This window comes from Brachycentrus maculatus, unplaced genomic scaffold (assembly GCF_059751285.1).
Source record: "Brachycentrus maculatus isolate JH-2025_06_01 unplaced genomic scaffold, ASM5975128v1 h1tg000190l, whole genome shotgun sequence".
NCBI classification, from domain to species: domain Eukaryota; kingdom Metazoa; phylum Arthropoda; class Insecta; order Trichoptera; family Brachycentridae; genus Brachycentrus; species Brachycentrus maculatus.
The window spans coordinates 292349-308688 of record NW_028280941.1 but is presented as its reverse complement, the minus strand read 5'-3'; the positions used below and the strand labels follow the sequence as shown (position 1 = coordinate 308688).

The following is a 16340-nucleotide window of genomic DNA, read 5'->3' as shown; positions in this document are numbered from 1 at the left end:
AAAGGTTCCATATTAACACACTTTGGACGGAAAAGATATTTCTACCCATTGGGTAGATTGATGCTCAAGGACGGGAAGGGTATTTTTATTTTTACCTTCTGCGCTGGCCTCATTTCAAAGTCAGAAAAAAAGAAATTACGTATTTAATGTCCGCCTCCGTAGTGTAATGGTCAGCACGCTCGGCTACCGTTCTGGAGGTCCCGGGTTCGATTCCCAGGGGGGGTCAAATAAATATAAGTGATTTTTTCACTGTAATATTTATTAAAAAATATTACCTTGGACTGGTACCTGAAGCGGAGGGCTGATCACCTTTCCTTCATGTGTAAACGATCAAGATAACACTGCGTTCATATGAAGCAGTGCCCTATGCACCATTGGGGTGCGGATAAGGGTTTTTATTTTTATAATTATTATGTTTTTATATGAATACTATGTACCAATCTCTTTAAGGTCTTAACACACTGTCTGCGGGAAGGGTAATTTTACTTTATCACTCGACTCATCGTAAATTGCTTGTAAGTTATTTTTACGCATGACTTTTGCGGCATCTTTTGATCTCATATCGATGTATACAGTATGGTTAAATGTTATCACATCTTTTCAGAGATGTTTATCATTATTATGAGTGCGAATCCGCCCGCAGATAGTGTGTTAACTATTAAAAGTGTGTTAATTATCAATAGATAGTTTGTTAATTATCAAATCCTGTCGCCAGCGGTCCGCAGGCGTAAAAAAAACACCACGAAATGTGTTATTATGTGGCTGACAATATTGCGTGTAATAATTGTATATCTCGTTATGCACATATTCAACTCTTAAAATTTACAATTTACGAACAAAAAAATGCATCTAAATTGATAAATGTATAAATAGTGACATTGGGCATTAAGCACTTCGCGCTTTCAAACGAGCAGTGTTCGCGGATGGCGTGCTTCGCATTCCACTCATTTGCGTTACATAAGATAAACTACCGAATTGAGCTCTCCAGTTGCCACTTAATGCTTTTTTTGTGGAAATTCTTTGATAAATGACCTAATTTTAAAATTATTATTGGTATTATTATTGTAAGCCTTCATTAATTTTTTCATAGTAGGTATTCATTATTGCTTCAGTTTTGTTTGTTCAAACTGTACGACTATTATATTATGTGAATTCTTTAAATAAAAACCAAAATAACCTAATTATCTTCATTTAAAAAAAAAGATTTTTCACACAAAGATACAAGAAAGGAATGCAAGTCTGAACTAGGAGTATGTAAGAGTATTGAGAGGTGGTATGGACATGTGGAGCGAATGGATAGAGAGAATGACTAAGAAAGTATATGTGCCGAATCTGAGCTGAAGCTCAGAACAGAATGAGGACGGCCAAAAAAGACTTGGCACAATCAGATCAATCAGAACCTGAAATCTGGTGGTGTCAATTCTTCATAATCGGAGGACATATCCCACACTCCTTTCAAGAACGTCATAAATCAAAAGTCTTGATTTTCAGGAGAACGTTTTTAGTTTAAAAATATTATACGATGTATTAAAAATAAATATCAAGCCACTTATTGAACTTTTTACTGTGCAACAGATTTTTTTAGGTAAAACCTGAAGGTTTTTTCTCCATTTGAAAAATATTTAGAATATTCAAAAAAATAATTAAACAATCCCTTTTCTTCAAAATGCAAAAACAACACTTTCAGCCCTGTAGCAGGTAAATATTAAGTTAAAAATATGCCTCTTTTGCTTGAATATAGTACATTTTCTAGGCATTCCGAAAACACGCACAACTGAAAATTGACGATTTTTTATTTATGACGTTCTTGAAAGGAGTGAGCGATATATGACTAGATGTACGGATGTTAAGGAAGCGAGGAGTGTATGTCAGGACAGAAGAGTGTGGCGTTCCATCCTCTCTACCTATACCTGCAGAGAAACGGCATGATGGTAATAGTAATAAAATAACCTGATATTTTCAGTTCCTATTTTGTAAAAAATAAAAATAAAAAAAACACAAGAATGAAGTGGTTAAGGGGAGCTTATTGAAAGTTTGTTAATATACATGGTAAACAGTTATTTAATGCAATTCAATTCCCGTGGCGGCTTTGATTGATTTGATGAGTCTCGAATTGGCATCCTTGTAATCAACCGGCACTGCCGACATCACCGTGGACTTCAATCTGGATTCATCCTGCGGGAGAGATAAAAACAAATCTTAAACCAACACGTACACAAATATTATATAATAGAAAAAATAGACAATAAGGCGGACGGACAAAAATATGCTAGATATTATATTTATTTCTCTAACTACTGTGCGCCACAACTGTGTGGAAGAGAGACAGCAATTATGAACTGCATTATTCGAATCATTCACGCCACGATTTGCGCATTTGATCTGCGCATAAAAGTAAATATGGTAACAATATTTTAAGTAATAAATACAATCACAACATTTTGAATGTGTTCAAATCCTCGATCACAAAGTTATATAGGTTTATATCTCCTTAGCGGAGATCTCCCAGATTTGTGAATAAAGATTTGGACACACTCAAAATATTGTGAATAAAATAAGTAGTCAAATTACAAGTTTGATAAAAATTGAAAATCATGTCGTATCGGGTTGTGGTCCCGCGGTTAGTGTCGCGGACTCTTAAGTCAGAGTTTCTCGGTTCGAACCCACTCTAGCACTATTTGATACCTATTTCTAATAATGAGCCGCTTAGGCTCACAGAAAAAGTATGAAATTTAAGTATTTTTGTAAATAATAAAATATTTCTCTTTTTACATTCAAAGTTTTCAAAGTGTCTCCTAGTGTGTGAAAGTTCATTATTTCCTCTCATTTTCCTCAAAACAATCATTAATCCGAACGATTCCTTAATCCGAACGATTCCTTGATCCGAACGATACCTTAATCCGAATGATTCCTTAATCCGAATGACTCACGTCACGTTTTACCTTTGGATTAGCAAACTGCAATTTGTAAAATAACTTACACTATAGTTTTCAATCTTGGTTCGTATTCTAAAGACGAATGTCTTGAAGGTTAGTTCCTGGAACATGCTGTTGTAGGCCTTCTTGTCAGTCTCCAGCGCCTGTCCAATCTCCTCCACTTTCTTGCCCATCATGGCTTCCGCTATCTCGTTGAATATCGTCACCCACTGGTCACCCGAGTGGTCGTTGACACAAGCCTGGAAATAAAAATATGCCATAATATTAATACACTTCGGCCGGGAAAGATATTGCTACCCTGAATTGTTGGGTAATATATCCAAAATAAAACAAGGTTTTTGTTGGATTAAATTCTACATGTATTTATGTATATATTAATACGTGACGCGTTTCGTCTTCTTAGGACATTATGAGTGTTTGATAATGTCCTAAGAAGACGAAACGCGTCACGTATTAACATATACATAAATAAATGTAGAATTTAATCCAACAAAAACCTTGTTTTATTTTGGATATATTACCCAACAATTCAATATGGAATTCTACCAAGTATCTGAATGCGCGAAAAAATACATCGCAAGTAGCTGCAATAGCTAGCGTAGTGACATGACCGCCGCGTAAGACGATCTGCGCACTACTGGCGCAGTAAACAAACTACGACATGCGCGTATATGCAAACATTTGTGTATTGTTGATTTTATTCCCGATTTTTTCACAAATCATTTATTTCCGTCGTTGAAAATGAATAACTTTATACAATGAAACCCGGATTTTACGTGCCCGGATTTAAAGTTTTCCCGCCAATTGCGTGTTATTATTTCAGTCCCCATATATTTCAGTACATTTATTACCCGCTTTTACGTTTTTTTCCCCCAATTTACGTCTTAAATATTTCAAGTATGCGAGTTACGCGCGCTTGACAATGAGTCTGCGCAGTAGATACATTACTTGGGCCGCGATTGGTCGGCGTACGGCACACAACGTGGTGATTGGCCGATATCTTTCAATTTTAACCGCTAGAATGTTATGACGTTTGTTCTGTCATTCGGTTTTCGACTCGGTTTGTGATGCTTATTTCTTTATGACATCGTTCGCGATCATCATTTACACACAGTTTTTACGTTTTTAAATTTCTTTTATTAGTTTATTACAATCTTTTAACATTATTTTGTCAAGTAATTTCCCAACAAAGAAAAGCTTTGTCAGTGCGAGAGAAAATGAAAATTCTCAAAAAGGTTGATAAACACGTTGGTTCACTCGTTTCGCCGGCGCGTGATTTGGGGCTACCTATCACTACTTTGGCTACAATAGTTAAAAATCGGGTTTCGATTAAAAAAAAGTGCAATGGAATGTGGTCCAATGGTGAAAAAACGCATGTACATATCCACATCCAAGTACGATAAACTCGAAGAGATTTTGAAATAATGAAATCATGTATATGACATGATTTTATTAATAAAAAATTAAATTTTAATGTTATATTTTTTTTCAACACCCCCTCTTTGCATTTTCCTTCCAATTGAGTTTTTACATTTTTTTCAATAAAAAATAAAATTTAAAACGTTTTTTTTCAATAATTAATAATAAATAAAGTAAAAGTAAATCACCGGGTGGGGAAGGTTACAAAAAATAAAAAATAAGGGTTAGAAAGAGTGGTAGTGTCTCACCGACAAGATGATGCGGTACTTGTAGTTGGGATACTCCCGGTTGCACTTCTCACAGCGGTAGAGCCCGTTCTCGTGGTCCACCACCTTCTTGTTGCACTGCTCCTGCGGGCAGGCCTTGTACAGCGCGTTGTCGCAGTTCACGTACGTCAGCACGCCCAGCAGGCTGAAGTAGTCGCCCTTCTCGCCGCCCCCCAGCTGCCGCTCCTCCACCTCCGAGAAGGTCAGCCACTCCCCGGAGCCCCCGCCGCCCATGCCGCCCGTCCTGGTGGCAAATTAAGTTATAAACATATCTGAGCTTGTTTTGAATATTGAAAGCATTAACTTTGTGAATCATATTGATAAATTATTTCGAGAAATAAAAATACTTTGTGTTTTGATCCACTCACATTTTTACTAACCATAAATTAAATTAATTTGATTAGTCATAAATTAAACCCTGAAGAGGGCAACAGGTTGTTGCCGAAACTAGTTGGTTAATAAAAATGTGAGTGGATCAAAACACAAAGAATTTTAATTTCTCGAAATAATATATCTGAGCTTTTTTATTCTTCTTCTTCAAACCCTTATCCGCACCCCAACGGTGCATGGGGCACTGCATCATATAAATGCAATGTTATCTTGATCGTTAACACATGAAGGAAAGGTGATCAGCCCTCCGCTTCAGGTACCAGTGCAGGGTAATATTGAATAAATTGATTCTAACACCATAGTATCTCATATAATATGTACATGATAAATTGTAAGCACAATAAAAATTAAGTTACTATTAAAAATTTACAAACCAAGGGTTACCCGCTTCACATTGAAATTGTATACAACACATTAAGAATAAAATTTTGTCTATTTTTTCTCAATTGATTAACGATTTTTTATATTTATTGATATCTCAACAAAGCTGAGGAAGGATATGGAAGTCTGGGTATTTTTTTTAACGTTGCATACAGTTAGATGGCTAAACTCCAAGAGATATTTACAACATTTTGGCTGATTTAAGCGATCACACGTGTAACATTCACCTATTCAACCCATGGTTGACAACCACACTACTCAAATTCTTGGAACTTCTAATTATATTGATGGATTTCGAAACCAACTGTTTGAATCAACTAGAATTTTACTTTACTTGAGAAGGTTTTTATTAATGCAGAAACTTTTTCATTTGTATGTGAGGTTCGAATCCTGGATTATATTCACATAGTCGAGAAGCGCTGGAAAACGCATCAAAAATCGTTAATTTTCAGTTGTGCATGTTTTTGGAATGCCCAGAAAATGTACTATATCCCAGCAAAAGAGGCATATTTTTAACTTAACATTTACCCGCTACAGGGGAGAAAGAAAAGAAAAGGTATTATTATATTATTTTTTAAAAATATACTTAAATATTTTTCAAATGGAGAAAAAAACTTCAGGTTTTACCTAAAAAGATCTTTTCCACAGTAAAAAGTTCAGTAAGTGGCTTGATATTTATTTTTAATACATTGTATTATATTTTTAAACTTTTAAAACATTCTCCTGAAAAATCAAGTATTTTGATTTATAACTTTCTTGAAAGGGGTGAGCGATATGTCCTGCCCACTGCCATTTGGGTTTTCCCACTTACTTATTAAATAGTGGTATTTACAAAGTAAAACTTTTAATAAAAATGTATGGATTTTACCACAAAGTGACTGCCAAATCAATTAATGAAGTTATATATATTACCTGGCTGACATGTTGGTGGTTTCCTGCGTGCATCCGCCGTTGTCGAACCATCCCCTGAGGCGGTGCGCCTCGGGCAGGTCGGGGTTGAGGCGCATGGTGGAGCCCCCGCGCATGGAGATGGACTTGCCGCCCCCGAACTCCGACACGAAGGCCCCCTTCACGGCCACCACCGGCCTCTGGGACCCGTCGAAGGTCTCTGCATCGCTGCCCCACAGTGTCAACACCACCTGAAATGGAAATTCATTTTTAATTTACATTTTACTTATTTTTTGAAATATAAATATAATATACATTTTACTTACCGCTATTTCTTAAAATCTATTTCGCGTCATTTTCAAACACCGTATGTGAAGCTAAGTCTAAATTTTAGAGCTGTGTCCTTGGTGGTAGGAGCTTTCTTATTTTTATTTTATTTTTTTATTTCTTATCACTGATTTTTTATTTCTTATCACTGATTTTTTATTTCTTATCAGTGATTTTTATGACCATTTCAATGCAGTTTCGGAACCCAAATAAAGACATGTTTTAAAAATCATTTACCTGTGTATTTATTAGTTGTAAATTATTATTAATTGCCTTTTTAACTTCTAATATTTCTAAGTAATCTAATTTAAGCCCTCTATTGCACATGTGTAATATATTTAGACCTTTATTTTTATCAAATGAGTAAATGATTTTTCTAAAAGTCCGTTATTAAATATGTTTCCAATCACTCATCATCCCTGATCCCTTTTGACGGTGACTGCCAATCAACAAAAAATAAAGCCACTTGAGATCTACCCATGCTCTTTTGCATAACCGTCAAAATATTTTGAATTTTGTTTAGTAGATAGTGTTTTAGTTTTAATCAGTCTTGATAAAAAAGCGGTTAGCTTCGAAACCAGTAGATATTATAATTAAGTTATAATAAAATATTTATAGTTATTTTAAAACAAAGTTACATTTTAATTATAAAATGGAAAATCACAAAGTTAGTGCTTCAAATATAAATTATATAAAAAAGTAGTATGTATTTAGTCAAGTTCAAGATGTAAAGCAGAGATAAAGTTAAGCTTATTGCACAGATCAATAGAGTTCATGATTCAGTTGCTGGATTGGCACTCGAAGCACAAGACTGATCACCTTGGTTTCATATAGTTTACAATGGAAACAACTTACAGCACTGCCGGACTGGTCAACAAGGGATATTTCTCGTTTCTTGAGTTGTCTTCCCGTGGATCTAGCCACCAACTCCTGGACATCCGAGGCGTCCTTACACACACCAATTATATCTGTGGAAATATTCACATTATAACTTTTTTGCACTGTGTCAACCTTTCCGGGAGTACAATAATTGATGTCCGACTTCCTCTGAGGAGTGGGTTCTTTTTACTTAATAAAAGATTATGTTTAAAAAATATTTTTTTAAATAAAACACCTCATCTAAATATTTTTGAATTATGACAAATTACACGCAAATATCCACAGATGTCATTGCTATGCAAGTTACATCATACCAACTGACAGTCGGACTTCGACGTTCATTAACGTCGATACTCCTTTGAGGAAAATTCGCAACGAAGTTCATTTACGTCCATACTCTCGGAAAGGTTAATGAATGTTGCACGTGCGTAAAGTGATCACTTAACCATCCTATGATAGGTCATAGACCCTGTAAATATCCAGACATCCATATTTTTTTTCATCTATGTTGAGTTTGTCAAAATATGTAGTTATGCAGTATTTTATTATATGTGAAGACATTTCGGATGGGTATTTTTATACGCCTGTGGACCGCTGGGGACGGGATTTGATCATTATGTTCACACAGTTAAAACCTTAACTCTTACGATGCTAAAAACTTCTGCGCGCTCCGGTGATATGTATTTTGTACACCATATGAAAATGTGATTTTAAAACCGAAAAAACCTGAATATTCCTAAATGTTGTTTTTATTGATTTATTTGTAATGTTAGCTCTGGAAAAAAATCTTAAAATGTGAAAAATAACATCGCAAATAACCGCCATAGCCGAGAACAAAGACTAACTAATTTGTATAAAGATCGCTGACTCCGCCCAAAATCCAAGAATGGATTTGACGTATAGGCGCGACGTCCAGTAGTGTGCGGATCGTCTTGTGCGACGGTCGTGTGTCACTACGCCTCCTATAACGGCCACTTACGACGTCTTTTTTTCTCGTTTTCAGGTTATTTTCAGAGCTAACATTACAAAATTGTTACATTTCCACTCCAACTATGGTCACTGAAAGCAACATTCACATTTTTCCCGTTTTTAAACTATATTTTCATATAGTGTACAAAATACATATCACCGGAACGCGCGGGAGTTTTAAGCATCATATGGTAAGGGTTAAGACCTTAATAAAGAGATTGGTATATAATATTTATGTAAAAACATTGGACGATTCATTCTTTTCTGCCTTTGAAATGAGTCCAGCGCAGGATGTAAGAATACCCTTCCCGTCCTTAAGCATCAATCGTCTGAATGGGTAGAAATACCTTTCCTGTCCAAAGTGTGTTATTAAAACAGATGAAATCTCACCGGCAGTGGTGTCCGGCTCCTTGTTGGCCAGATCGCTGATGGAGCTGAAGTTGTACAGGATCCCGGGCACTGAGGTGACATCGTTCGTGCATTCCTCCATCACCGTGTCGTTGTTGAAGGTCATCTCGTACTCGTTCTTCAGCGTGGTGTACTGCTTATTGGCCGTCTTCAGGGTGCATCGGCTGATGTAATACACCTTGTCTACCTGGAATCCATTACATCTTATCCATATCAATTCCTCTCCTCTCCTTTTTTTTTTTTGAATTATCTAACGTCCAAGTGACTCTGAAATCTAGCTACGGCTTATGCAATACCGTTTATCTTGTCCCTACTCAGGCTTCAACTTTATAAGTTTCATAGCCTATGCCTACTCGTGAGTGGATTTAATCTTTATGTTTAAAGTTACTATAATAATAATAATAAAACCCTTATCCGCACCCCAATGGTGCATAGGGCACTGCTTTATATGAACACAGTGTTATCTTGATCGTTTACACACGAAGGAAAGGTGATCAGCCCTCCGCTTCAGGTACCAGTCCAGGGTAATATTGAATAAATATTACAGTGAAAAAATCACTTATATTTATTTGACCCCCCTGGGAATCGAACCCGGGACCTCCAGAACGGTAGCCGAGCGTGCTGACCATTACACTACAGAGGCGGACATTACTATAATTTCATGTAATTCATGAGTGAAAATTCTAGGCAAAAACACTTTTTCCTTCGGCATATTCTATTTTATACCATACCCTTACCGTTTTTAGTATATTTAAAAAAATAATTAAGCAATACCTTTTCTTCAAAATGCAAAAAAAACACTTTCTGCCCTGTAGCGGGTAAATATTAAGTTAAAAATATGCCGCTTTTGCTGGGATATAGTACATTTTCTCGGCATTCCAAAAACATGCACAACTGAAAATTGTCGATTTTTGATATATGATGTTGTTGAAAGGAGTGAGCGATATGTGAAAATATTTAATTGGCTTTTGTCATTGTCAATCTAGGTAAAAAAAAAAAAATTTGTGTACAAACTGTATATTTAATTCCTAAACAAATATAATAAATAAATCTCAACATAGATCAAGACGAATATGCAAGATTCTTGACAAATTCTTAAATTAGGCGGTACGCGCAAACTGAAAATCTATTGAGTGCAAAGGGTTAAAAGTACAGTTTACAATACATACACAATATTGCTCCAGACTATCTAGAAGCCGTGGTGTAAAGGTTAGCGTGTTTAGCTACCGTGCTAGACGTCCCAGGTTCGATTCCCAGGTGGGGGTGAAAATAAATATTAGTGATTTTACACTCGAATATTTATTTAATACTACCCCGAACTGGTCGCTAAAGCGCAGGAGTGAACACTTTACTTTCATGCAAGTAACTATTAGGATAACACTATGTATTGACATATCGTATTGACGATGCAGTGCCTTATGCACCATTGGGTGCGGATAAGGGTAAGAAGAAGATGTATCTAAAAGAGCTGTGTATTCCAGACAAATTGGTTGAAAGATGTGAGGAAGCCCAAGGCAGCTTGTGCACTATACGGAGTTTTACCATCCGGCAGTCCGGTTTTGAAAAATAAAAGCGACTACGGCAGTAAACTGTCGATCACGCTAAAGGGTGATCGAATTTACGCGCAATGTGATCACGCACCGATTAAGAGCACCGATCCGAAGAAAGATGGACAAAAGCACAAGCCAATCCAAGCCAATCATCCTTTTTTTACGCTGACCGAAGTGCCAGATGGTAAAATTCCGTGTAGTGCACAAACGCCCTAAGACGGTCGTAAACCCTGTAAATGCCCAGACTTCCATATTCTTCTTCATCTGTGTGAAGATGTCAGAAAATAATGTTAAAAATGGCACTATTTAAATTACTTAAATTTATTACATACTTTCATTAATTGATTCGGCATGTGGTAAAATCTATCCATTTTTAATTAATGTTTTACTTAGTAAATACCACTATTTCTTAAAATCTACTGTGACACGTGTTTCGATGCATTCCGCATCATTTTCAAACACCGTATGTGAAACTAATTCTAAATTTTAGAGTTGGGTCCTTGGGACGCTGAAGGTTGAAGACGGGGTAGTAGCTGTTTTTTTTTTTTTTTATTAATTTAAGGGAACATGAATTATGTTTGAGAAATAATAATTTTCTGAATTCGCTAACCATTTAATAGATAGTGATCACAAATTTAACCACAAAGATAGTGATCACAAATTTAAACCCATAATTAACAATATGACAATGACTAAAGCCTCCCCCCTTTTGTCTATGTTCCCTCTGATAAATAAAACAAAAAATAAAAACAAAAAATAAAAATTAAATTAATAAATAAAAATAAAAAAACAGCTACTACCCCCTCTTCAACCTTCAGCGTCCCAAGGACCCAACTCTAAAATTTAGAATTAGCTTCACATACGGTGTTTGAAAATGATGCGGAATGCATCGAAACACGTGTCACAGTAGATTTTAAGAAATAGTGGTATTTACAAAGTAAAACATTAATTAAAAATTATTACACACTATTATTGGCGCGTTAGAAAGACAGTTGAAAGACTTGCCTCCACCATGTCGTAGTACTTGTCGCACTGCTCCTTGAAGGCGGTGGCCCGGATCTCTCCGCTCTCATCGCAGAGGTCCATGCTGAACAGCTTCCCTTCCCCCCGCGAGTTGCTCCACGTGCGGATGTTGCTCTTGTTCATCACCCGAGCCTTGATCACCCATCTGCAATGAATAACCTCTTTACTAATTCTTTTACCCTAATGATTATAATAATATGATTATGACTGTATTTGGAATAACATTCCGCCTTCTCCCGAGGAGTGCAACGTGGTTTATACTCGTACAAGTACGAGTTTAAACATTTGATGTCCAGTATCCCTTACACAAAAAGTCACCGACCGCCATTGGCCTATATCCAGCAGTGGAGGACAGAGGGCTCATGAAGAAAACGAAGAAGAATAATACATTATTTCATTAACAGAAATAAAAACAAATTAACTGTTCTTCTTCCAAATAAAAGCGTTAGATAGATTATAAGAATAGATCACAAGACATGTCACGCACTCTTTTCAAGAACGTCATAAATCAAAAATCGTCAATTTTCAGTTGTGCATGCTTTTGGAATGCCCAAAAAATGCACTGTATCCCAGCAAAAGAGGCATATTTTTTACTTAACCCGATGGTTGCCAGAGACGAGATATCTCGGCAAATGGCGGAGTGCCCGTATGGCCAGAGACGAGATATCTCGTCAGTACTTTTGATGACGTATTACTCCGCAGTTTTAACTCATATTGACAATCTGTCAAAAACGGAACATACATTGCCATCAGTTGAAGTTGTCACAAAATATTTTATAAAGTTTTTAAATACTTTTAAGTGATTTATCAGTATCACTTTCAGCTGACAGTTGACAGATGTCATTAGGGCTACCACTCAAACCACTTGAAATATTGATTATTTTAATCGATTGTTTTGAACGCCAGGGGTTTTTATTTTGCTCAATTTTTTTGTGTTTTTCTTATTATTTTAAAATATTATTATGAAAATATTTGTTTATTTATACCTTTCGCGTTATATTTACTCCGATTTTATCAGTGTTTTGCTAGTGATATTGGTTTCTTTTCACAACTTTTTAGTAAATAAATTATTTCTTTGTGCTAAGTTCTATGTTCTTCTTCGTGCTAAGTGAAAAAGAACAACCCGGTACTTCTCATGGCAGAAAACGGAAGGCAGAATTTCTATCGCGACTTACAGAAAGACATTTTTTGGAAAAACTACCACGGACCGAAAAAAATCATCCCCGACTGCGAAGTGTATTGTGTGTACTAGCAAAAAACTAAGAAAAGAGTCTAGTTATAGGTGTAAACAATGCAAGATGGCTCTTTGTGTTATACCGTGCTTTGAGAAGTACCACACAATGGAAAATTACTAATTTATCACATTTCTAACTAAACTTCATTCTAAGATACCTGATAAATAATAGTTGAGTGTTAATATTAAATTTACTATTTTTTTACATTTCAAACTATATTCCATTGATAAATAATAGTTGTGTGTTAATATTAAATTTAATAAAAACTTGCGTGTGCGACTTAGTGTGACAACCCTGAAAATTTGAAACTGGTTTAACTTCAAGAATAAAACTCTAACAATCGATGCGGGATATAATATTTGGTAAGTAAATTATAATTCAATAAAAACAACAAAAAAAAAATCTTTAGACAACTTTTTTTTTTCAAAAAAATACTTGGCCTGTTGAGCACTGCGGCGTAATTTATTTGCGGCTATGAAAAGGTTAATATATACCCGCTACAGGGCAGAAAATGTAGTTTTTTCATTTTGAAGAAAAGGTATTGTTTAATTATTTTTTTAAATATACTAAATATTTATCAAATGGAGAAAATACCTTCAGGTTTTACTTAAAAAGATCTATTATTTTTGACATCTCATCAAAGATGAAGAAGAATATGGAAGTCCGGGCATTTACGGGGCTGACGACCGTCATAGGCTGGTTTAAGTGATCACTTTACACACGTGTAACATTCACCAATTCTACCCATTATTGACAACCACACTATTCAAATTCTTGGAAGTTCTGTATATATGAACCAATTTAGAAACCTTGTTCTTGAATCACTAGAACTTCTTTAGAGACATCTATTGGTGAGATGTAAAGAAGCTTTTCCAGACAGATGTAAAAAGATCTGTTGCACAGTAAAAAGTTCAATAAGTGGCTTGATATTTATTTTGAATACATTGTGTTATATTTTTAAACATTAAAAACGTTCTCCTGAAAAATCAAGTTTCTGGATTTATGACGTTCTTGAAAGGAGTGAGCGATATATTTAGGACTTACTTGTTTTGATACGGGCTCAGGGTGTTGATGCAGTGCACGGTGTGCGAGGAAAGCTGCCCGCCGGTCCCATTGGTGCTGGCGCTGGTGACGGCCTGCATGGGGCGGGGCTGGGCGGGGACGGGTGCCGCGCTCGGGGGGGCGGGGGCGGCGGGGGCCCCCGTCCGGCCCCCCTCCTGCCACATCACGGGGTTGCCGATCTTCATACCGAGACTTGTGCCCGGAGCGATCACAGTCACGGCTAGTATTATCATCACCCGCCTGAAAAATAAGGAAAAATAACAATAATCTCTTTACAACATTTTGGTGTGTCCAAATACTTGTTCACAAAATCTGGATTATCTCCAATTACAGGAGTTATTTTCATATTATTTTTTGATATCTCATCAAAGATGAAGAAGAATATGGAAGTCTGGGCATTTACGGGGCTTACGACCGTCATAGGCTGGTTTAAGTGCTTAATAAAAAGCTTCTTTACATCTCACCAATAGATGTCCCTAGTGAAGTTCTAGTGATTCATGAACAAGGTTTCTAAATTGGTTCATATATTTAGAACTTCCAAGAATTTGAGTAGTGTGGTTGTCAATAATGGGTAGAATTGGTGAATGTTACTGTGTGTAAAGTGATCACTTAAACCAGCCTATGACTGTCGTAAGCCCCGCAAATGCCCAGACTTCCATATTCTTCTTCATCTTTGATGAGATATCAAAAAATAATATAATAATCTCTTTAATTAAAATGTAACTTTGTTTTAAAAACACTTTAAATATTTTATTATAACTTAACTTTTAACTAAGATTAAAAAGGCAATTAATAATTTACAAGTAATAAATACACAAGTAAATGATTTCGCTAAAAGTCCGTTATTAAATATGCTTCCAAATACTCATCATCCCTGATCCCTTTTGACTCCCAATCAACACAAAAAAATAAAGTCACTTGAGATCTACCCAAGCTTCTTTCCCTAACCGTCAGAATATTTTGAATTTTGTTTGGCAGATAGTGTTTTAGTATTAATCAGTCTTGATAAAGAAGCGGTTAGCTTCAAAACCGGTAGGTTATTAAGTTATAATAAAATATTTATAGCGATTTTAAAACAAAGTTATATTTTAATTTTAACATGGAAAATCACAAAGTTAGTGTTTCAAATATAAATTATAATAATCTTTATATATTGTAATTAAAGGCATTATTTCTACTAACTACATTTAAAATAAAAACCAGAAATATTTGTGTTTTTTATTAAGGTAGAATCTTGGATATCCGACCTTCCGAATTATCCGACCTATTGTGGCAATGACCCTTTTTCATTTACCCAACTGTACATAAAACATATTTTATTACTTTGCCATAGGTGCATTTAGATGTTCTAGTTTGTTACATTCAGTTGTTACATGAACATATGAAAACTTTGAAAAAATGTGCAAATAAAATGAACACATTTTCAATGTCGTTTTTATCATTTTCCGTGTAATCCGACCTTTCCGCTTATCTGACCTTGCCGATGCCGGTTTAGGTCGGATAATCAAGACTACTCTATTTACAAAAATACTTCAATTTTTATACTATTTCCGTGAGTCTAAGCAGCTCATTATTAAAAATATGTATCAAATTGTGGTAGATTGGGTTCAAACCCAGAAACTCTGACTCAAGAGTCCGCGACACTAACCACGGGACCACAAGCCGACCGGAAATTTCAATTAGCAGGCTACAATAGACAATGGGGGTTTGTTCACTATACGGAATTTTACCGTCCGGCATGTCAGTTAGCGTTTTAAAACGATTGGCTTGTGCTTTTGTCCATCTTTCTTCAGATCGGTGCTCTTGATTGGTGCGTGAACACGTTGCGCGTAAATTCAAACACGCTAAACTATCCTAGTCGCTTTCATTTTTCAAAACCGGACTGCCGGACGGTAAAATTACGGGTAGTGCACAAACGCCCAATAGGTTCAATTACTCACTTTTCACCACCGCCGGTATTGTTTAGTACGGATGTTATGTGCCGGTCTATCTTGACAACGGTGAAGTCACTGAGTTCTCCGTTGTACAACATCGGGTTGAGTTGTGTGGCCAACATCGCGAAGCTGTGAGTGTGTCTTCCATCAGACACCAATAATCGAAACCTTTCACTGGCTCCGCTGTTCCCTTGAATTTTCTTGTTACTCAAAATCTGCATGACAGGGCCTTCGATATCACCCCCTGTCATTATCGTCTGGGAAAAGACAAGCAACACAAATAATATTTAATTAATATCACCTACCCGATCACCAAAAGACAATAGAACGTTAGAATATCATTTCTTACCTCCAAGGCCCCTTCCGTTAATTTGATCGACATGTTTGCGTTATTAGTTATTTATCTTTAACGCTGCATACGCTTTAGTAAGTAAAAAATAATGGTTATCCAAATTTCAGTTAATAACAAAAACAAAAATCGCAATATCAGAAATTAATAGCGCCGACAAGATGAGACAAGACGACGGAAAAATCTGCGTTTTACCCGTCGTACGTCAATATTCGCGCCAATTCCTAGTTGCCATATGAAAAAAAATCTATCTAAATATCAGTTTATATCCACCTCCGTACTATAATGGTTTGCGTGTTTAGCTATCGTACTGGAGGTCCTTGG

General features: G+C 36.0%; 1 protein-coding gene across 2 annotated transcripts; it reads right to left on the bottom strand.

The window, feature by feature from the left end:
- Positions 1 to 1050: 1050 nt before the first annotated feature.
- On the bottom strand, positions 1051 to 16235 carry RPA1 (replication protein A 70). 2 transcript variants are annotated; one of them, XM_088262827.1, is made up of 10 exons: positions 16017 to 16235; positions 15674 to 15924; positions 13716 to 13973; positions 11419 to 11581; positions 8846 to 9050; positions 7463 to 7575; positions 6305 to 6531; positions 4604 to 4865; positions 2981 to 3175; positions 1051 to 2175 (listed from the first exon to the last, which is right to left on the bottom strand). In XM_088262827.1, the coding sequence occupies exons 1-10, from the start codon at positions 16047 to 16049 to the stop codon at positions 2062 to 2064; spliced, it is 1821 nt and encodes a 606-aa protein (XP_088118953.1). In that variant the 5' UTR covers positions 16050 to 16235; the 3' UTR covers positions 1051 to 2061. The 2 variants fall into 2 exon arrangements, with proteins under 2 accessions (XP_088118953.1, XP_088118952.1); XM_088262826.1 differs by having other exon boundaries at positions 8846 to 9046; positions 11415 to 11581; positions 16017 to 16186.
- Positions 16236 to 16340: the final 105 nt, after the last annotated feature.